Below are 19396 nucleotides of genomic sequence, written 5' to 3'. Positions count from 1 at the left end.
CCAGTCACCTTCATTCTTTATTTACTTCAAGCCCACAAACATTCTGGGTTTATTATCCAGAAGGACATAAGGAAGCAAAGTCCTGTGTTTAGATTGAGCTTTCCCTCTGTGACGTTGCCCTCATATTGCTGGTGTCTTGTCTGCCCGAACGGATTTTGTGGTTCTAAATGTGTGAACAAGGACTGTGTGCACTTGTGTATAACTTACTAGCTGAGGATGTTTGGCCATGATAATAAGTTTACACCGTGGGTGCAGGTTCGCAGAGCCTCGTTGTATGTAACTGGTGCTGCACAGGTCCAGCTTTTAAATAGCATCATTTTGGTAGCATCAATCTGATCTTAAACCACAGATCAGGCATCCAGGCTTATTTCTTACAAATGTCTGTCCAGAACATTTTCACTGATTTAAGTAACAGTGTTGTTGTTTATTAAGCACTTGCCATGTGCAAGACACTATTGTCAGATCTTTACACCATCATCTCGTTGCATTCTCTCAGATGCTTAAGATTACACTATCCTCATGTCTCTCTTGCAGTTGAAGAAACCGGGGTTAGAGGGGATAGGTAACTTGAGCAGGTCACCAGTTGTATGTCTGGAATTTGAGCCTGGGAACTGACTATGCCACGTTATGAATAGAATATGTGCCACTGCTGATGTGTGTGTGGCACACACGTGTTTGCTTGGTTCACACTTCTGCCTCCCATAGCAACCTAATTGAAAAAGAACCCAGTTCCCTTTCTTAATTCATCCAGGCCTCCTTCAATACCGAATTTCAGTGGAAACCCCAGCGCTGTATCTGAGAATGGCAGTACTTACTGTCCAGGATTCTTGGTTCTTTATATACAGGTCTACGTTGAACCAGTCTGGTCTTTCTTAGGAAACAGATGTCAGATTATATAGGGTATACATTGTTCCAGCCAGCTGGAAAAAACTTTTTTTGTGTTAAATTAACCTTAGTGGGGTTTTTTTAATGCTTTCAAGAAATCAATTGTTTTATCTGGAAACAGAGGGCAGTAGTAGTGAAGCAAAGGTCAGGGTTCTGGAGTACATTGTTAGACCTGATTATCTTATCCCTTAATTGTGTCACAGTAGTAATAAGTGACTGGCAGCAAGCAGAGATGTTCGCTTTTTAAAGATGTAAATAAATCCAGCCTCGTGATTCTCTCCTGCGAAGCTGGGCAAACCCCTACGATCACGTTGCAAGGTGCACTATTGAAAGTGGTAAATACCTGCCTTTTAGAGTTAGGTGCTACGTTTTCAGTTCCTCTAAAAACAATTAAGCAACTTTATATGTGTTACTTTACATCCTTTCTTTAAATCCTGGCCTTTTTTCCAAAGTTATTAGCATGCTTTTGATTTTCGTACATCTCGACATTTGTAATTAATGTGTAACCTGATACGTGTGTTGTAAAGAGCTTTCGTAGACTGATCTAATTTCTTGTCTCCTCACAGGAATATATTAAAGGAATCTGTGAACCTGAACTAGAGGAAAGGGAAAGCTACCCCAAGGCCATGCACTGCATCTTTGTTGGGGCGCAGAGCCTGTTTCTGAAGAGCTTGATTCAGGACACCTCTGCGGATCTCTGCGTTCTGGACACCGGGCTCCTCGGCATCCGGGGGAGTGCGGAAGCCGTGGTCATGGCCAGGAGTCACATTCAGCAGTTCGTAAAGCTCTTTGAGAATAATGAGAACCTGCCCAACAGTCAGAAAGAATCAGAGGTGAAAAGGGAATTTAAACAGTTCGTGGAAGCCCGTGCAGACAATTATACAATGGACTTGCTGATTTTGCCCACTTCCTTGAAGAAAGAACTTCTGACACTCACACAAGGTGAGGAGAATCTGTTTGATACAGGAGATGATGATGTTATTGAAGTCGGAGATTCTAAACAAACAGAGTTTACACAGAGTGCCGCCACAGGGCAGAACATTTCCAGAGATGAAATCGTTTTGCAGGAAGATGGAAGAAATAAAGCTGGGACTCCTGTTTCCGAGCTTACGAAACAGATGGACACAGTCTTCCCAAGTTCACAAGATGTACTCTTTGTTCCAATAAACGGTCTGACCCCGGATGAAGAGGCGCTTTGCAAAGGCAGAGTTTGTCACAAAAGGAGGTTTTCCGATTCCGAAGAGAGGCATACCAAGAAACAGTTTTCTTTGGAGAATGTTCAAGAGGGGGAGCTTTTCCATGATGGAAAGACGTCGGCCGGGAGTGCAGTCATCGACCTGTCGGGTTCTTCTGATGCTGAAAATTTCAGTCCAGATGTAAAAGACACTACTGAGGAAATGGAATACAACATCCTCGTAAACTTTTTTAAAACCATGGGCTATTCGCAAGAAATTGTCGAGAAGGTCATAAGGGAGTATGGGCCATCTACTGAACCATTATTGCTTTTAGAGGAAATCGAAAAAGAAAATAAAAGGTTCCAAGAAGACAGAGAATTTTCACCTGGTAATGTGTATCCAGAGACTAGCAAAACCAAAAATAAGGGTGTTTGTAGCAGCATAAACGAGCTTACAGTGGATTCCACTCCAAAGAAAACACAAACTCACACACAGCAAAATATGGTAGCCAAATTTCCTCAGTTACCATTCAAAGGAGAATCCAAACCGTGTACCTCAAATTGCAAAATTAATTCTTTCAGAACAGGGCCAGCAGAACAGAAACAAGACATCCGGGGCTCAAATCAGATCTACAGCAGTAAAACCGACCTTGAAACCGATGGCCTCCCACCCTCCATTGCCCCTTCGAGTCCCAAAGAAGTCGTCGGTTTTGTTTCAAGAGGAGCTTCGGGTCACCAGCCCAGAATTCCAGTTTTCCCCGAAAACGGTTTGCAGCAGCAAGGAGAACCCTTGCTTCCAAATAACATGAAGTCCGTCTGCGAAAACCGTTCGGGCTGCGGGAGCTCTGCCCAAGCGAAGCCAAACTGCCCGGCCCTTTCTCAGACGCCAGTGCCGCCGCCCCAGCTCTTACCTTCGGTTTCTGATGCGAGGTCGGCAGGACCTTCTGACGCCATCGATTCCTCGGTTACGGGGGTTCAGCGCTTTCGAGATACTCTGAAAGTACCCTACAAGCTGGAGCTGAAAAACGAACCAGGGAGAATGGATCTGAAACACATCGTTATAGACGGGAGCAACGTTGCAATTACGTAAGTTCTCTCCGCAGACGCCGTTACAGTCCTGAGTAGGGCCCCGAGCAGTGTCCCAGGCTGCTGTGCTTTTATGGGAACCAGCCCGTGTGTCTAGTTGATCTCTGGCCTCACCTAAGGGAGAGAGGGGGGACGGCTGGTTGGAAAAGCTTTGTTAGTCCATCTTCTAGATTGTAAACTTTGCCTCACCCGGCCGAACCTGTATTTCTGAGAGCAAGGGATGATAGAAAGTTTGACTTTTCACCCCGCTAGGCCTAGTGATAAGTGACGTGCAGACTTTAAATCATTAGGTTCTCAATTCAAGGTTCTGAGAACGAGGATGGAACTTAAGGCGAAGAAGGGATTGTTCTGTCTTTCGATGCTACAAAATGCCAGGTGTCTAGCCAAGAGTGTGCAGTGATGACAGGCGTGGTACTTCTGTATACTTTTGTTGGTAGAGTGACAGCAGTTTCTTTCCTAAGGAACTTCGTCAGTTTAAGCTGCTTTTTTCTTTCTTCTTTTTTCTTTTTCTTTCTTTTTTTCTTTTTTTTCAAGTTTAAGCTGCTTTATGAGCTTCGGTTCTTACCAAAAGTTTGCATTCGTGTCTTTAGTAAAAACAGTTCAGTGATCATTTCTGTTTAACTTGTCTTAGAACGCTTGTAGGATTCTGGTTTTATATCTCAGTGTGACACTGGGTTTCTTCTCTAAGGGCAGTCTAGTATAGTGGTTGGGAAGACCAAGGTGGGGGCAGGCTCCTGCCCGCTCAGTTCACTCGCTGCAATCTGTCGCTTTTCGCCCTGTCCTAAAGCACATCTTTGTCATACCGTTTCGACCACTGCCAGGTAAAAGTCTCCCTCCGGTTTTCAAAATCAGTCACTCCACTGATTTTGCAGAAGACTTGCAATTCAAGAAACGGGGTGCCTGCATGCGGAAGGTAGGGGAGAAGTCGAATTGCTAAATGCTGATGTGACCTCTTTCCTAGGAGTTCTGAAAGATCAGTTAATGCCTTCATTTTATACTCGCCGGGATTGAAAACTAAGGTTTATTACTGAAATGCATGTTTACATATTTGTTATTTTAAATACACAAGGAGAGAACTAATGAATCCCATGGTCCGTGCACTTGGGATCCCTGTGGTGTGCCCATCAGCCAGCTTCGGCCCTTAGCAACTCACAGCCTGTGCGCGCCCCACCTACTTACTGCCTTCCACCTGCGCTGTTTCAAAGGCAATCTCAGACCATGTATTTCACCTATAAATATTTTAGTATCTATTTTTTAAAGTAAAGAACTCTCGATTTTTATTTTCTGAGTGAATTATTGGTTCTGCACTTTGCCGTCAAAAAGGAAGGAAGGAAAATACCAGCATCACGTTAAAGTTTGAAGAGGAACGGTAAAAATATGTAATATACTTGTCTTCATTCCAGATAATACCGTTCATTGTCATGTCACCTTGTTTTCTGACAGTTCATGGGGCGGGGGGGACCCAGCAAATGGCACAGGCCGCACAGCACTGTCTTCAGTGGGAGTGTAAGCACAGCAGCAGGCACCCTCGGTCAAGCCCGGCCGTTCCTCAGGCCACAGGACCATGTAAATGTAGGTCGCGGTTGTGAGTAGTAGTAATCCTTTTTCATTTTTCTGTAGTGGAAAGAGTTCCCACATTGGTGTTCAAAGGATAAATGCAAATTAACAGAGAATGAGTGGCGGTGATGATGCTTTTCTAAGAAGCTTTCTGGAGTAGTAGCGAGTGTGCTTCTCAGAGGGCTCACTGCTGGCATTGGAGTGGTCTGTCTGTCCGGGACAGGATGCTTTGTGTACCTGGTCCCTCGCACTTTGGACACGGTCATGGTGACAGCCTCAGACACCCCCACATGTTTCCTCACACCCGTGGGTGCACTACCATCTCTTGAAAACCTCTGAACCAGGGCACTAAGGGAAACCACAAGCTGACTGACATTAATTCTTTAAAAAACTGCTGATTTGGGGAGGGTTTCGATTTTCTTTGAATTCACAGATGTCTCAGTTTAAAAGCAACACTTTTGCAAGACAGACTTATTCTTAATTTGATGTAGAGTGATTTGAAAATATCAGTAATTAAAATTAGCGTTCATACTGGGGAGAAGCTGCTCGGTGGGTACAGGGTTTTCTTCCAGAGCGATGAGAGTGTCGTAGAACAAGCTAGAAGGGGCGGCTGCCCCACATGGCTCACGTGCTGGACGCCACGGCATCATTCATTCTAAAGGGATTGTTTTATGTCATGTGAATTTCACCTCAAAATGTTTTTTTTAGAGTTGAAAAAAAAAAACCCTTATTCTAAATTAATTACTTTAATATGGAATGTGAATTACAGACTGTAAATCCTATGAAGACTGTGATTCGTATCTATTCTGTTCTCTGAGTGACCCCACAGTCCCTGTGCCTGGCACATGGTAGGCACTCAGTGACACTTTGTTAAGTGGATGAATTAAAATAAAGCCTAAGATGGCACGTATTAGGGCTTTTGTTTTATGAATTCTCACAGCCTGTCGATAGCTTGCAATTCCAGTTTCTATGTCAGCGATCAATTTAGGTTAAATTTTAACGGAAGCCATGTAATTTAATTCAATAAATACTTGGAAACTTGGACTCTTAGAGCTGAAACACCTGTTTTGTGTCAGATACTGTACTTTATCTTTTAAAACATACACTTCACATTAGTTTGCAAGGTAAAAATTATCTGTAATTTACATAACTTGAAATGGCTTAAAAATCTTGTCGAGGATTACACAGAAATGAGACCTTGGCCCGGACTGTCTCTTTCCAGAGCCACCACACGCCCTGCCTCTTCCCACAGAAGTCGAGCTTGGGATGGTCTGGCCTCACCAGCCTTGGATACTAAGTCTCGTTGCTTAAGCTCTGCCAAGCAGACCGCCCTCATTCCACCCAGCTAGTTGGGGAAGGTGTTAAAAAGGAAATTTGAGTCCTTCAACCAGAGGATCTGTTGGTTTGAACCCCACCCTAAAGCAGCTCAGGCCCACCCTGCCCCGGATTTCGGAGAAGCTTGTTGATTTGCCCATCCAGATGATGTCTGCAGTTCACACACACCGTGAGAAATTCCAGAATGCCCTACAGAGCGCTGCCGATCACACACATCTCTGGTTTTTCCCCTTTGTCACCGTGAATGAGTCAGATGATGAGTGAATGGAAATTGCGGTGTGTGGCTAGACATCACAGTGCGGCCAGATAACACTGGGCTCTGTCAGCCTGAAACTCGGTGTAAGAGCACCTGACTTATCTGGTAGATAATTTTCCATGTAGTTGAGGTTTGCCCCTTCGCTGGCCAGAACTGTGCATTTCAACCATTTTTCACGCTGGTTTTTCTATGTCAGGGTTCTATGGCTATTTTTATTAAGTGGGAGCTCTAGAAAGAAACCCCTCTTTCCCAGGTAATTCAGAAAGCTTTTCCCCACTTCCCCACACTGCCCTGTCTGGTTCTCTGGCCACTATCGGTTTTTATCTGCTGTCTGTGCTTTGGGCACTCTTCCTTCTAGTTGACTGCCTCCTATAACGTGGGGGACAGCCAGGTGACACGTACCTTGTTTCCACCCGTGTGAGAACGGGAGCTTCAGTCTCCCTTGGGAGCCTGCACGCCCAGCCTCTGGGGCCTCATGGCCGTGCATTCTGCACTTGGAGCTGAGAGCCCCAGAGCATCGGCCTTCTCAGAAGACAGAGCAGCGTCACCACATGCGCAGCCTTTGTTTCTGCATCAGAATCGACGGGTTCTGGGCTTCCCTGTCAACAGGCTACGCCGGTTTGATGGCAGAGAGGTCGGGAGACAGGTGATCGGCGCGTTTCTGTCTGGTCAGGAGGCAGGAGTCGAAGTAGGAAACTCAGGGGCCCTCTGGTCTTCTGAAGACAATAATTTGGCTCCACTTGATTCCCCGCCGCCCCCCCTCCCCGCCGTAGTTTTACTTCCTGAGTAAATCCATGTGTTCTCCCCCAGGACTCGAAACTGCTGTTTTTATTCCTGAAACAGCTCTAGAGATATTTTAGGGTATCAAAAATGATTTGATCTTATCACCGAGGATAACATTCTGGAAATTAGTTTAGAGCTAGCTAGTGCTTCTCGAAACTCACTTCTTACCCTGCAAGCTTGTGAAGGGCCTGGGGCAACAGAATTTCACCGACTCGCCTTTCCTTCCTTTTGCCCCAGTCACCCAGTGAAGTGAGACTGGGCGCACACTGATCAGGAAAAAAAAAATCAAGAACACACAAATTACCAATCAGGATGCAGATGGTATTACTACAGAGTCTACAGATATTAAAAGAGAAGAGTTAGTGCTCCTTCACGTCTGATGGAGAAGCTAAAGAGGTCTTTCCAGACTTGAGTGCATGTCTCTCAAGGGTTGTTCTTTCCAGGACTTAGGTGTATCCTTTGCTTTTTCTAAGAACTAAGGGAAACGTAAATTGTATTTTCTTTGGGCTGCGGTTGACATTAACTCTAGGCCTGTCCTGGCTGTTAAGCAGTTAGAATGATTTCTTCTTTTTTTTTTATTTAAAGATGTGTTGTCTTTATCTATCTATCTATCTATCTATCTATCTATCTATCTATCTATCTATCTATCTATCTATTTACTTGGCGAGGCAGCTTTTGGTTGACCTCACTGATTGCAAGGACCTTGTCAGTTTACACTCCCTTATTTTTTATTTTTCATGCCTATAGCACCTGGTCTTCCTAGGTGGTCTCCCATCCAAGTACTAACCAGGCCCGACCCTGCTTCGCTTCCGAGATCAGACGGGATCGGGCTTGTTCAGGGTGGCGTGGCCATAGACTGGAATGATTTATTCTTTTTTAAAGATTAAAAAAAGACCCCCCCTTTATAAAAACTACCCCCGTCTTTTTTCCACTATCAAATGTCATATTGCTACATTCTTGCCATATTTTGGATGCTTTTAGATAAATAAACCATGGCTGAATTATTTCATCAAGAATGGGCTCGTTTACTTTCCTCCGTGCTCTGGAGTGTGGCTCTTACCTGTGCTTTCCTGGGGACAGAGAGGGCGTTAGCCTCTAACAGGAGTGTCTGAGTCGCTCCTGTGGACGTTAGATGTTTGCTGCGTTTCCAGCCCCTTCCTGCTTCATGAAAACATAGATTTATTGGGGACAGTACCAGTGTGGGGTCCTCGGAAGGGCACTGGCCCAGGAGTGAGGCAGCCCGAGTCTCGTGCCAGCTCATCCACCCTCTGGCAGTGTGACCTGGCCGAGTCACCATCTCAGGACGTGTTCCATTCTGCCCATCTCACGGAGTCTCAGCCAGTCCAGCGTCCTGAGTCCTGTGGTTCTGGTGTGTGGTGCGGGAGAGCAGTTCCAAGTAAAGGACAGATCGGAGAGGAAGAGGGGCTGGGATCGCGCGTCCCGAGGGATTTGAGGAAGGAGCGGGGCAGGTAAGAGATTGCACACAGAGAAAGCAGTGACAGAAAGCTCAGGGTGCTGAAGAATAAGATTGAGATGGCAGGACCACCTGGCCAAAACCCAGTGTGATGACACACGGCGGTGGCCAGCCCCCCTTCCGACTCGTTGGGGGCACAGGGGCCCTTGGAGCCAGACATTGGTCGGTTTGGAAAGACAGTGCCGTTGACGGCCCAAGCGGGTCAGAGGTCCCGTGGCCACATTTCAGGATCGGTGTGACTGGAGTTCACAGGTGGACTGGGATGAGGAGAGGCTGCAGTTGACTTGGGGCGCGTCGTGCTTGAGGTGGCAGGACTGTCGAGCGAAGAAAGGACGTGCCCACCACATGGCTTTGTCATGGAGACACTGGGCACGGAGAGAAGATGGCTCCGCAGGCGCAGAGTTTAACGTAGGCGGCACGTAGGCGGTTGTCAAGGCGCAGGGCTGAATGGGTGATGCAGCCTCACGGTTTGGGGTTTGGCTTTTCTTCTTCCTAATTCTCATGGGGGAGATGAACGCATTGCCACTTGCAAAGTTTCAAACTTAAAAAGTGCTTTTTTTAACCTCCACTTTTACTTAACTGCTGGAGAATAAAATTTTAATATTTTTTCCTCATTTTTTTTTTTTAAATTTGTTAACGAGATTTTTGGGTGGGGGACAGTTTTTAATCCTCTTTACCAAGGGTTATAAACTACGGGCCAGCACAGCCACACTCGCTCATTTCCAGTCGGCAGAGGGAGGGGACGGAAGAGGCTGGCCTGGGAAGCCCGTCTGGCCTTCACAGAGGTCTGCCGACTCGCCTTCTGGGCCCTTCCTTGTGTGTTTCCTCTCCCACCCCTTCTGGTTCCTTCAGCACCCCGATTCCCTGCCACGCCCCCGAGTCTGGCCCCCTCGACTCATTTCCTGGAAGCGGTGCACAGAGTCTGCTTTGCAGTTGCCCGGACCGCGGGGGAGCGCTCGGGGATGGAGGCACCCCCCGCCTCTGGAGGCTGTACTGGTGGGAGCCCCGTCACCGAGCAGCCGTGGTCACAGCTGCTTCTGCTTCTGCGGCAGACTCCTTCCTCATTCGTGGAAGAGTCTTCGAGGCCAGAGAGCAGGCAGGATTCCGTAGAAGGAGCAATTCCTCTAAAAAGGACAAAAATAGAAAGTGCAGTAAGCAAGTTACCACCATGAAGCTCGAACTACCTTCTGCCACCACAGCACACACGATTAAATCGTAACGAGAAATCCGTAAAGCTGTTAAAAATCACGTCTCCTCCAGTGGGTTCTGTCTCGGCTTTGGAGCTTTTGATGCCCCAAACAGTGAAAGAGAACGAGAAAGGGTCTCGTTGTGAATGTCTCTGTTGTGAATGGGCCTCGCCCTTGCTTGGGGAACACGAGCGCCTTAGACGCCGTAAACTGAAGTCAGTGTCGCTGCTTCTCTCACAGCCACGGCCTGAAAAAGTTCTTTTCCTGTCGTGGAATCGCAATCGCAGTTGAGTATTTTTGGAAGCTCGGCAACAGGAACATCACTGTGTTCGTCCCACAATGGAGAACGCGGCGTGACCCTAATGTCACAGGTGAGGCAAACCTTTTTTCCGGGTTTCTAATTAGATGTGTAGTGAGTGAGTTAGGATTGCGGCACGCACACTGCCATGCGGCACAGGCGGCAGCTTTAAAAACAAAACTGTAAACCTTGCACCCAGTGAAGACATGGGCGGAGCAGAGGGTTGAAGTGTGGTGCCCGGGGGCAGTCGCGTGGGAGTCCATCACCCAGCACAGCAAGGTTCTTTGACTTTCTAAAAAGTAGATTAAATGTGTCTTTAAAAAAAACAACAACAACAACTTTTGACCTTTTGTCTTTCCATCAGCCTGGGTTTCTGCCTCTTTAAATATTATTTCTGAAAGTGGTCACTTGGTAAATTTGGAACCCTCAGATAGAACGTCTTTTTAATGGACTGTTTAATAGCTTAATGTAAACGTATCTCTGTTAATCATACGGTGCTGTGTGGCTGACCTGCGGGCTGCACACAGAAGGCTTGAGCCTATTGTGAATCATGGAATATTCCAGAGAAACAAGGTTTGTGTCCCAGGTCACAGTCAGATAATGGGCAAAAGGGCTGTTTCAGGCCGCTTAACACAGCGCCCGAGATCCCTAGAAACAGGAGACTGGGAGGGGGGACAGGGGACAGGGTTTACGCCACACGTCCCACAGGAAGTAGAACCTCGTCACTGCTGAAGTGGGAATGGTGAAAGCACGTTTCCCCCATTTTGGAGAGCATATTTGTCCTAACAGAAGGTACTTGAGGAATGAGGCAGAGACACTCATTTTGTAGTTATTTTTGCAGTAGGGTCCCTGGAAGTCCTTTAAGCCAGTAGTCCCCAACTTTTTTTGACACCAGGGACGGGAGCTCCTATGAGAATCTAATGTCGGATGATCTGAGGCGGAGCTGAGGCGGTGATGCTGGCGCTGGGGAGCGGCTGCAGATACAGATGGAGCTTTGCTTGCCTGCTCACTCCCGCTGTGCAGCCCGGTTCCTGACAGGCCACGGACCAGTAGTTAGGGCCCCTGCTTTAAGCCTTCTGTAGTGTGCATTTCTAGGACAGTAAAAACACTGTGTTGGGGAGTTTCAGCTGAACTCGGATTGTAGTTGTCGTATCTGTCGTGGCGAATGCAAGTGGGGGTCTCAGAGCCTGAGCTTGGACTTCCTTTTTGCCCATCACTGGTTTTGTAGAAAATAATTTATGTATTCATATCACTGGTTTTCTAGAATGCGGCTCCAGCCCTTCGTCCCCCTCCTGTCATGACACGCCCCATGAAAGTCAATATTTGTGCAGATAACAGGGGGGCCGGGAAGGGCGCCAGCTGGTGGGAGTCGTGACAGGCTCCGGACTGGGGACTGGGCAGGCCTTTCTTGGGATCAGGGCAGGCTGCAGATACAGGCCCTCTGCCCCTCCTGCCCTCTGCCCCTCCTGCCCGGCCCTCTCGGGGGCCTTGGCCGTCACAGTCTGTCCTCTGCTGCTTGCAATGTACTGATTTAAAGTTCTGCGTAGTAGGAGTCTTTAAACGTAGCTTTGTTCATTTAAGAAGCAAATATGTTGAACTTTTTTATGTTCAAAAAATTGCTGAAGTCAGATTTTACATTTAATTTGCTTTAGTATGTATCTTGCTTGTTTGTTTTTTTTTTCCTTCCCAGAGAGTTAGTAAAATTGAGTCTTCCTGAGTCAGTAGGAACAAAGGTTGTCCCACAACTCTCCCAGTGAGGTATTTGGGGATTCCTTCATGTACTTAAACGGCTAGGCAGATAGCGTTTTTCTCAAGGTGTGTCCAACTTATTCCCTGAACAGAGCAGCACTTCCTGACCCAGCTCCAGGAGCTCGGAATATTGTCCTTAACTCCTGCTCGGATGGTCTTTGGAGAGAGAATTGCTTCTCATGACGACAGGTATGGAAGGTCGTTTTTCTTTCTCAGGTGGGTGTGGGGTGGAGAGAAGCCAGCCACCTGCTCCATCAGATGGCCCTTCACACATCTGCACCCACATTCTGAAAGAAAGAACTCACTCAACTCGGGATGAGGATTTTAACATTTTAAGGTCATTAAGGTTATACGTGTAATGGTCTTTGCTGTATGAGTTTAACTGTTGAGTTAGAAGTTTTTAAAAAATAGATCATGTCTGAGAATCCATGAGTGCAAACGGGTGCTGAATCATAGTCCTTCGGTGCATGCCAGAAGTCATGTTGTCTCTGTGACAGTCTCGCATGGTCTGCAGACAGTGTCTCTTCCTGGTTACTTCTGGCAGTGACTTGGTCTGTCATTGCGGTGCCAGAGCCCTCGGTGTTCCTTCCCGATGACAGGAGACGGTCCCCACCACCCGTGCTGTGACAGGAACGACCTGCAGTTCTCGGGCTTGCGCAGAAGTCAGAAGTTAGGTGCTGGTGCATCTGAGACGACAAACTTCGATCTGCGCCTTTTGCATTCTTTCTAAAAGCTTTACTAAGCGCAAACCAAGTCCCAGGACTCGTGACTCAGACATACTTCCTGCTCTAAGGATGCTGCAGTCTAGAGAAGGCACACAAATAGGTCACAGCGAGGGGGCGGGGGGTTTGCTGTGGTTGACTGAGAAGGTTCCCACCACAGCCGTGCATTAGAACCGGTCCCCAGCCCTCTGTCATGAGCACGTGGAGGCCGCCCCGCAGCATCTCCAGGAACCCGCGAGGTGGCTGCCAGCCAGGCCTTCCCTGTGCCGCGCTCACCCTCCTGGTTGTATTCGGCCTGTAGCGCTTGCAGCCCCTAGTGGTTTGGCCTCAGTGCTCCACATTGAAGACACTGCTTAGCTGTAACCCAAGCTAGGGAATGATAGCCACACGGGGGGGACAGGAGAAGAGGGTCCAGGCGGGGGTGAGGGGCCTGCGATGCCTGCGGACATTCATTCCGCAAAGCATCCGCAGCGCCTTTCCATTGAGAGCCCGTCGCCCCTCACCAGAACACGTGAGAGGAAGCTGAGGGCGGCCGGCTTGTTGGGGCAGGGCCACGGTGAGCAGGTGCTAGAGACTGGGTTGGAGGGACCCTTTAATCCCGGGAGAAAGGCAGGAAGACCCTTCAGATCCCCTAACACCGCAGCCTCTTTGCACACCGAGTCTTGAATGCGTGTGCACGTGCTGAGCCTCAGCGTGAGCTCAGTCTGCGTGGCTCCCGGGGTAGTTAGCAGAAGGCATCCACGGCCTGGTTGACAGCGCATGCGCTCAGAGGCCTTACTGCCTGTTTTCCTTGACCCCTCTGGGCAAACATCACCATTTACAGTTCATGCCAGTTAGAAATAATGTGTAAAATATTCATTAATAAATCCAAAATGCAAAAATCGTATTTACTTTGCAAGGTTTTTTAAGATCTCAAACTACGAGGGCTTGTTTTCTTGTCTTTTTAATCCCCCTTTAAATACTCAGTAGTACTAAGAAAAGCAGTTTGTTTGCCCCTTTAATTCCAGTGAATCTCTTCATTTATTGTTTCGTTGTCTCTGTCTGCATTGCCTGAGACAAACACGGTCATCCGGACTAAGGGGTAAAACGTACGTCATCCCAGGTCTCAGGAGGGTTGGAGTGTGAGTGACCTCCAGCGTGATTATCACCCCGTGTCTTTTCATAACCTGCGTTTGAGCGAATCTCTGAGGTGGGCTGGACAGTGACGGTTCTAGACATCTTAAGTCAGTGGAACCTACGAATTTTTGTAAACCTACAAATTTTTCTTTAATTGCAATAAATAAATTTTTAAAAAGAAAAGAAAAAAAAATTGCAAGACCGACTGCACCAAGCAGCTGATCTTAGAATCAGAGTACTATAGCTTAAGAACTAAAAACCGATGAGTAGTTTTACGGGCCTGTCAACTCTTAGTTCATAATTCATTCTCTGCTTTGGTCCTTGTGCATTGTCTTATTACCACTGTTTGATGATAATACAACTTGTCTATACAAATCTGTAACTGTAGTTGAGATCATTAAAGAAAGAGAATTAGATTACGTGAAAACCAGACCTTCGTTTATAATCACACCGATAATTTCAGAGGTATTCAACATTTCGGATTGATCTTCAGCTGACAAGGGCTGAATGTTCCTGTTCCCCAGCCCTGGTTAAATGCTTTGGAGGAATCCTTTTGTTTTCTTCTGTGAGCCAGGGATGTCTGCTTGCCCATTTTAACCTTTCTTATATTACCATAGGTTTCTGCTACACTTAGCGGACAAAACTGGTGGCATAATTGTAACAAATGATAACTTCAGAGAATTTGTGACTGAGTCAGTCTCTTGGAGAGAAATTATTACAAAAAGGTAACATTTTTTTCTTTGTCCTTGGTGAAAAATGTTTTTCGTTGTTTATTGTTTGGTTGTGTTTGCATTTTGTTTGTTTGGTGTTCACTTTGGCCCTGCAGAACACAGGGAAGCAGAGGATCGTCAGGCCAAGACTATGGGAGGGCGGGCCGCTCCGGGTAAGTGGGAGGGCCCGGCGCAAAGCAGCGGCTGCCAGGGGACATGCGGGCGTGCTGTGCCCACAGGGTGCCTTCTGAGCGCTCAGCGAGCCATCGGGAGGCAAGGCGCATCTCTGTGGCACAGTTAACTTTACGTTAGCTGTGTGATGTAGCAGACGTGACCTCCCACCTTGGCCTTGCCCCTGCCCTGATGCTGGGGGACACTGTGGCAGGTCACCGGGCCTCCCTACTTTACTCAGCTCTGCAGTATGAAGACTGTCGGTAAATTGGGTGCCCAGACCCAAGTCCCCACGCCAACAAACAGTCCTCAGACACCAGCGGGGTGTCCCGGACTTCAGCTCAGCTCTGACAGCGTCTGCCCAGAGATAGCGTCCGGTTCCACAGGGTAAGGGCTCAGTCCTACAGGGCTACAGGCTCCTCCCCCCATCCCCGCCCCGCCCCGCCAGTCACAGTCGCCGGCTCTGACCTGGACTTCCGACTAACCAGGTCCCGACAACCCCCTCCAACTCAGAATGCCGGTCGCCAGTCCAGGTTCTCACCCGTACTTGTGACCAACTGGCTGTAAGTCAGCTTCCCACGGCCCCTCCTTGCGTTGGGTTAATTTGCTAGGATTGCTCACAGAACTCAGAGAAACGGGATACTTATTAGGTTACTGGTTCATTGTACAAGGGTATAACTCAGGACAGCCGTACGGAAGAGATGCCAAGGGCGACGGAGGCGTGGAAAGGGCAGGAGCGTCCATGCCCTCTGCAGGCGCCCCATGCTCCCCAAACCTCCACGTGTTCACCCACCCAGAAGCTCTGCGAACCCCACCCTCTTGGGGTTTATGGAGGCCCCATCACGCAGGCTCGATTGGTCGTAGATGACCATTTCAATCTCCAGCCTCTCTCCCCTTCCCTGAAGTGGGGGGTGGGTAGCACTGAAAGTTCCAGGCCTCTGAATCGCAGGGCTGGTTCCCCTGGCAGCTGGCCCCCAATCGTTAGGTGCTTCCAAAGTCACCTCATTAACAGAAGACTCTTTTAATCATTCTCAACACTGAGGAAGTTCCAAGGGTTTGGGGAGCTATGAGCCAGGAATCGCGGAAGAAGACTGAATCTATGTGAGAAATGTACGTTTGGGTCCTCCGCAATATATATGTATGTCACATTATAAATCACAGTATTGCAGTTTGGTTTAATGACAGCTGTGACTCAAGCAAGAGAATAGGACCAGGACCAGAGTTAGTATACCGATAGGGGTTTTACTTGGTAAGGGGCAGAGTATTTTACTTTTGATGCTTATTTTGAGTATTTTACCATCGTAGTTTAGTCATCTATATTGAAAACATATTTGAATATCATCCAGAGTAAGAGAGTGTAGCATTCACTGCTGTAAGTTCTTGTGACGGTACGCTGACCGTGGCCAATCGCCTTAAGAGCAGCGAACCCCGAACTTTGCGTTAACAAGCATCGTGTGGCCAGTTACTTTAAACCAAAAGCAGTGGTCAGTGGCGTGCCAGCGATGTGTGCAAGTGCCCACGGAAACGAAGAGCGTGAATGAGCACACGCACACTGCGTCTGCCCAGTACCACTCACCGTTCACCGCTGTCGGGGCTTCACAGCTGCCCCTGGTCCGATATTTGTATTGTGTTGAGTCATCGGAGGAGTTTACAGAAAATGATTTTGCTGTAAACACCCAGGTAAGAGTTAATTACTGTATTCATTTTGACCCCAACGTTGTTTAAAAGCTGCTGTTGATAGCTGAACTGAGAACTGGTCTTTGACCTTCCGGGCACAGTTTACAAGCCATTAATCTTCTCGGACGTGTTTCCGTTGGATCTTTGCCCTGGGCTCACTGTCAGAACTTATTGGACGCCTGTCTGTGCACATGCAGGTTTGAATGCAGTAGAGGCCGTGTTTGCACACCAACCTGTTGCTCTCAGAAACCAAGGTCTGGATGGCAAACCTGGGCACTTGGACTTTATTTTCCCCCCTGACATTTTCCCCAGAATTGATAAATTATATTTGACCTCAGATTTTATTCATATATATTTTTTAAGTTGCCTTTAATGAGTTTGCCAGTGGATGTGTTAAACAAGGAACCTCCACAGCCCAAAGCTTCTCTCAGAGAAAGGGTTTACTGAGCCACGTGTGAGCAGAAGAGGGACGAGGGCCTGGGGCCTGGGGCCTGGGGCGGGCCAGAGAAGGTGGCATCGCATCCTGGGCTCCGTGCTGCTTTCCACCTTGTGTGGCGGGGAGAAAGGTATAGCTGTTTTGAGAGAATTTACACTGTGGATGAGGGAGCCGAGAGAGGGCAAGGTGGGGGCAGTTCCAGGGCAGCTGCTCAGCCCGCGAGGAAGGAGGACTTCCTGCCCTGGTAGGTGTGGGCAGCCGTCCTGAAGTTGACGCACGGGCGGGTGCGTGGCGGCTGCTGGTCACCACAGAAGTCCATCTGGCATGCCAGCGCTCAGTCAGGAGCGGGGGCCGTCCTGTCGGCTGCGGACTGGCTAACTACTGTCATCTCTCTCCGGCCACTGTAATTTAATTTAGAATATCTCAGAATTGTTCTCTCGTCAGACACATTTCTTCAAAAATTAAACCTTTGTTGGGCACCTGTTGTGTCCTAAGTCTTGGTTTCAAAGTTAGATGGAAGGTCAGAATGAAAGAAGCTGCTCCCCCAGGCCGGACGGAAACCTGCAAGTCCTCATGGGAAGGTGACAGCCAGCTGAGAACAGTTTCTCAGGCTCCTGTATTTGCATCCCAGAGGGAAGTTAAAATGGTTTAACTAGGGTGTGTTTTTTCCTTTAGGCAAGTAAGCAGTTTTATAATTTTATAGGCGACGGTGGCTTTGCAGTTGGACGGCTGCTTTGCGAGGCTTCCTTCTCGGTTCGGAGCGACCGGTAGCATTTTCTCCAGCGTTGCCGTCATTCTCTGTCGTAGGTTGCTGCAGTACACCTTCGTGGGGGACATATTTATGGTCCCTGATGATCCCCTGGGAAGAAGTGGACCTCGATTAGAAGAATTTCTCCGGAAGGAAGTCTTCCTAAGGTATTTCCTTTTCCAGATTGTGTTGTATTACAAGTTGGTTTCGATTACATTTTTTTTGCTTTAATGCAAGCGCTTTCTCTGAAGGCTAAAAACAGCTTTTTATTTAAAAAAAAAAAACAACCTTAGATTTAGTGTTGGTGTCATGTATGTGGAAGCTAAGCAAGCAAGCATCCCAGAAGACCAAATCTTTATTTGCGGTTTGTTTGGTTTTAATCCTAGGAGGGGATGGGGAGCCAGACTTTTCTGTGGGTTTAAAAAGACAAAGCAGACTTTGCCGGCGGCCACTTCAGCGAAGGCCACTTAGGGCCTTACGTGTGTGCATGAGCATTTTTCATATTCAGTCCCAAAGTCATTTGCTTCGAATATGTTTTACTTACCCTTAATGTATTTACCATTCAGAAATCACTACCTGGGGAGCTCGCGCTCCGTCCCTTTCCGCCTCACCGCGTGGAGAGCCCGCGTTCTGTTTCTCTGGAGCTGACTCGACACTTTAGGTTCCTTTGTTGTGTCTGCGTTCGTTTTTGTTTTTCTTGTTAAAGACACATCACTCCTGTGTTGTTTCCAGAATGCTCAGGTCGTGGACTCTGGTAGCCCAAGTGCTCAGTGTCCCCACGTGCCTGGCAGGCAGGTCCTAGAACCTAGTGAAGGCCTGTTCTCCTTTTAAAACTGAAATGGGCTGCACTTCTGTGTTTCCCAGCAGACTTGAGCACGGGGTGCTGTGAGGTCTGAACTGAGGGGAAGATGCACAGCTCCCCAGCTTTTCGGGCAGGGAGACTGGCAGATCTTTTCCATTTCTAAGGAGACCCTTTGGGCTTCTAGGTTTGGGTTCTGCTTTGGGGGCTGGTTTCACTCAGAGGTGTCTTCCGCAGAGCGGCCCAGCCAAGTTCAGCTCCCTGGTCTTATAACTCATTCCTCTTTGGAGCCTTTGGGTTTGTTACACAGATGAGGACTCAGTTCCCGGAGGTCCTGCGTCTCCTCCGACCCCCAAGAATGGCAGCCATTTTAACACCTACTGGATGCCAGTGCCTCTCATTTCTCTTCCAAACATCTTAGCTTGAAATCCACTGCCAGGCTTTACACCCACAGCTGTGTGCAGGCCCCCAGGTGGCGGGGGGTGGGGGCAGATGGAGGAGAGGTCTCTGGCCCCTTCCGCAACCTGAGCAGCCTGGCAGGGCCGGCCCTCCCTGCTCACCTGACGGCCCCTTACAAAGTCGAGAAGTTGGTAATGACTCCAGACAGAGGGGTGAACTTTGGAGATGGTTTTTGAAGTTGGGGAAGTGTCGGGCCAGCCCCTTTGCTCTGCTGCCAGCCAGAGTGAGTGGGAGGCTTTTTAACCCTACGCGCTGTGCAGGCTGACGCACTGTGTGCGTGCAGGTGGGGGTCCCTCTTTAAGGCCGGTCAGCCAGGGCCCCACACGAGATCAGTCTCCAGAGGAGCAGGCCCCGTCACCCACGCGATTGGAAAGCCCCGCCCCCGGGTGATTCGAGGACACTGGTTTGGAGCCCGACGGCTGCGGGGGCCAGTCCTGTGGTGGCAGACCTGGGAGAGTGGAACGGCTCATGGAGAGCAGGCGTTCCTGTCACGGCTAGTCTGGAGATGGTGTCAGCGACGTCCCCGAGGGCCCCCCGGCCCAGTCCCCCATCCTGCCCTCGGAAGCCGGGGAGCAGCGTCCCGGGCCCCGAGGTCCGCAGCAGGTACCCCCGAAGGGTTTCTTGTCCTTGCGTCCGGCTCACCAGGACTCCTTCCGTCCGCAGAGACATGCAGCCCCTGCTCAACGCCCTGCCGAGCGTGGGCATGTTCGACCCCGGCTTCAGAGGCCCCGGCCCCCAGGCAGCCGGCAGCAGCCACCAGCCCCCGGCCCGGGT

The 19396-nt window shown here is 48.7% G+C and overlaps 1 protein-coding gene and 1 non-coding gene across 2 annotated transcripts in view; one reads left to right on the top strand and one right to left on the bottom strand.

Annotated features, from left to right (window-relative positions):
* N4BP1 (NEDD4 binding protein 1) overlaps positions 1-19396 on the top strand; it is a 31817-nt gene that overhangs the window by 11819 nt on the left and 602 nt on the right. The window contains 6 exon segments of the mRNA XM_025044586.1: positions 1452-3145; positions 9978-10108; positions 11877-11973; positions 14240-14347; positions 17424-17531; positions 19286-19395. Of these exon segments, the coding sequence (XP_024900354.1) occupies positions 1452-3145; positions 9978-10108; positions 11877-11973; positions 14240-14347; positions 17424-17531; positions 19286-19395 (2248 nt within the window).
* Positions 7815-7933, bottom strand: LOC112477336. Its single transcript, XR_003045424.1, has one exon. It is a non-coding gene; the product is annotated as a 5S ribosomal RNA (ribosomal RNA).

This window comes from Pteropus alecto, unplaced genomic scaffold (assembly GCF_000325575.1).
Source record: "Pteropus alecto unplaced genomic scaffold, ASM32557v1 scaffold123, whole genome shotgun sequence".
NCBI lineage: Eukaryota > Metazoa > Chordata > Mammalia > Chiroptera > Pteropodidae > Pteropus > Pteropus alecto.
Note: the sequence above shows the minus strand (reverse complement) of the source record. Positions and strands in the feature narration are given on the sequence as shown.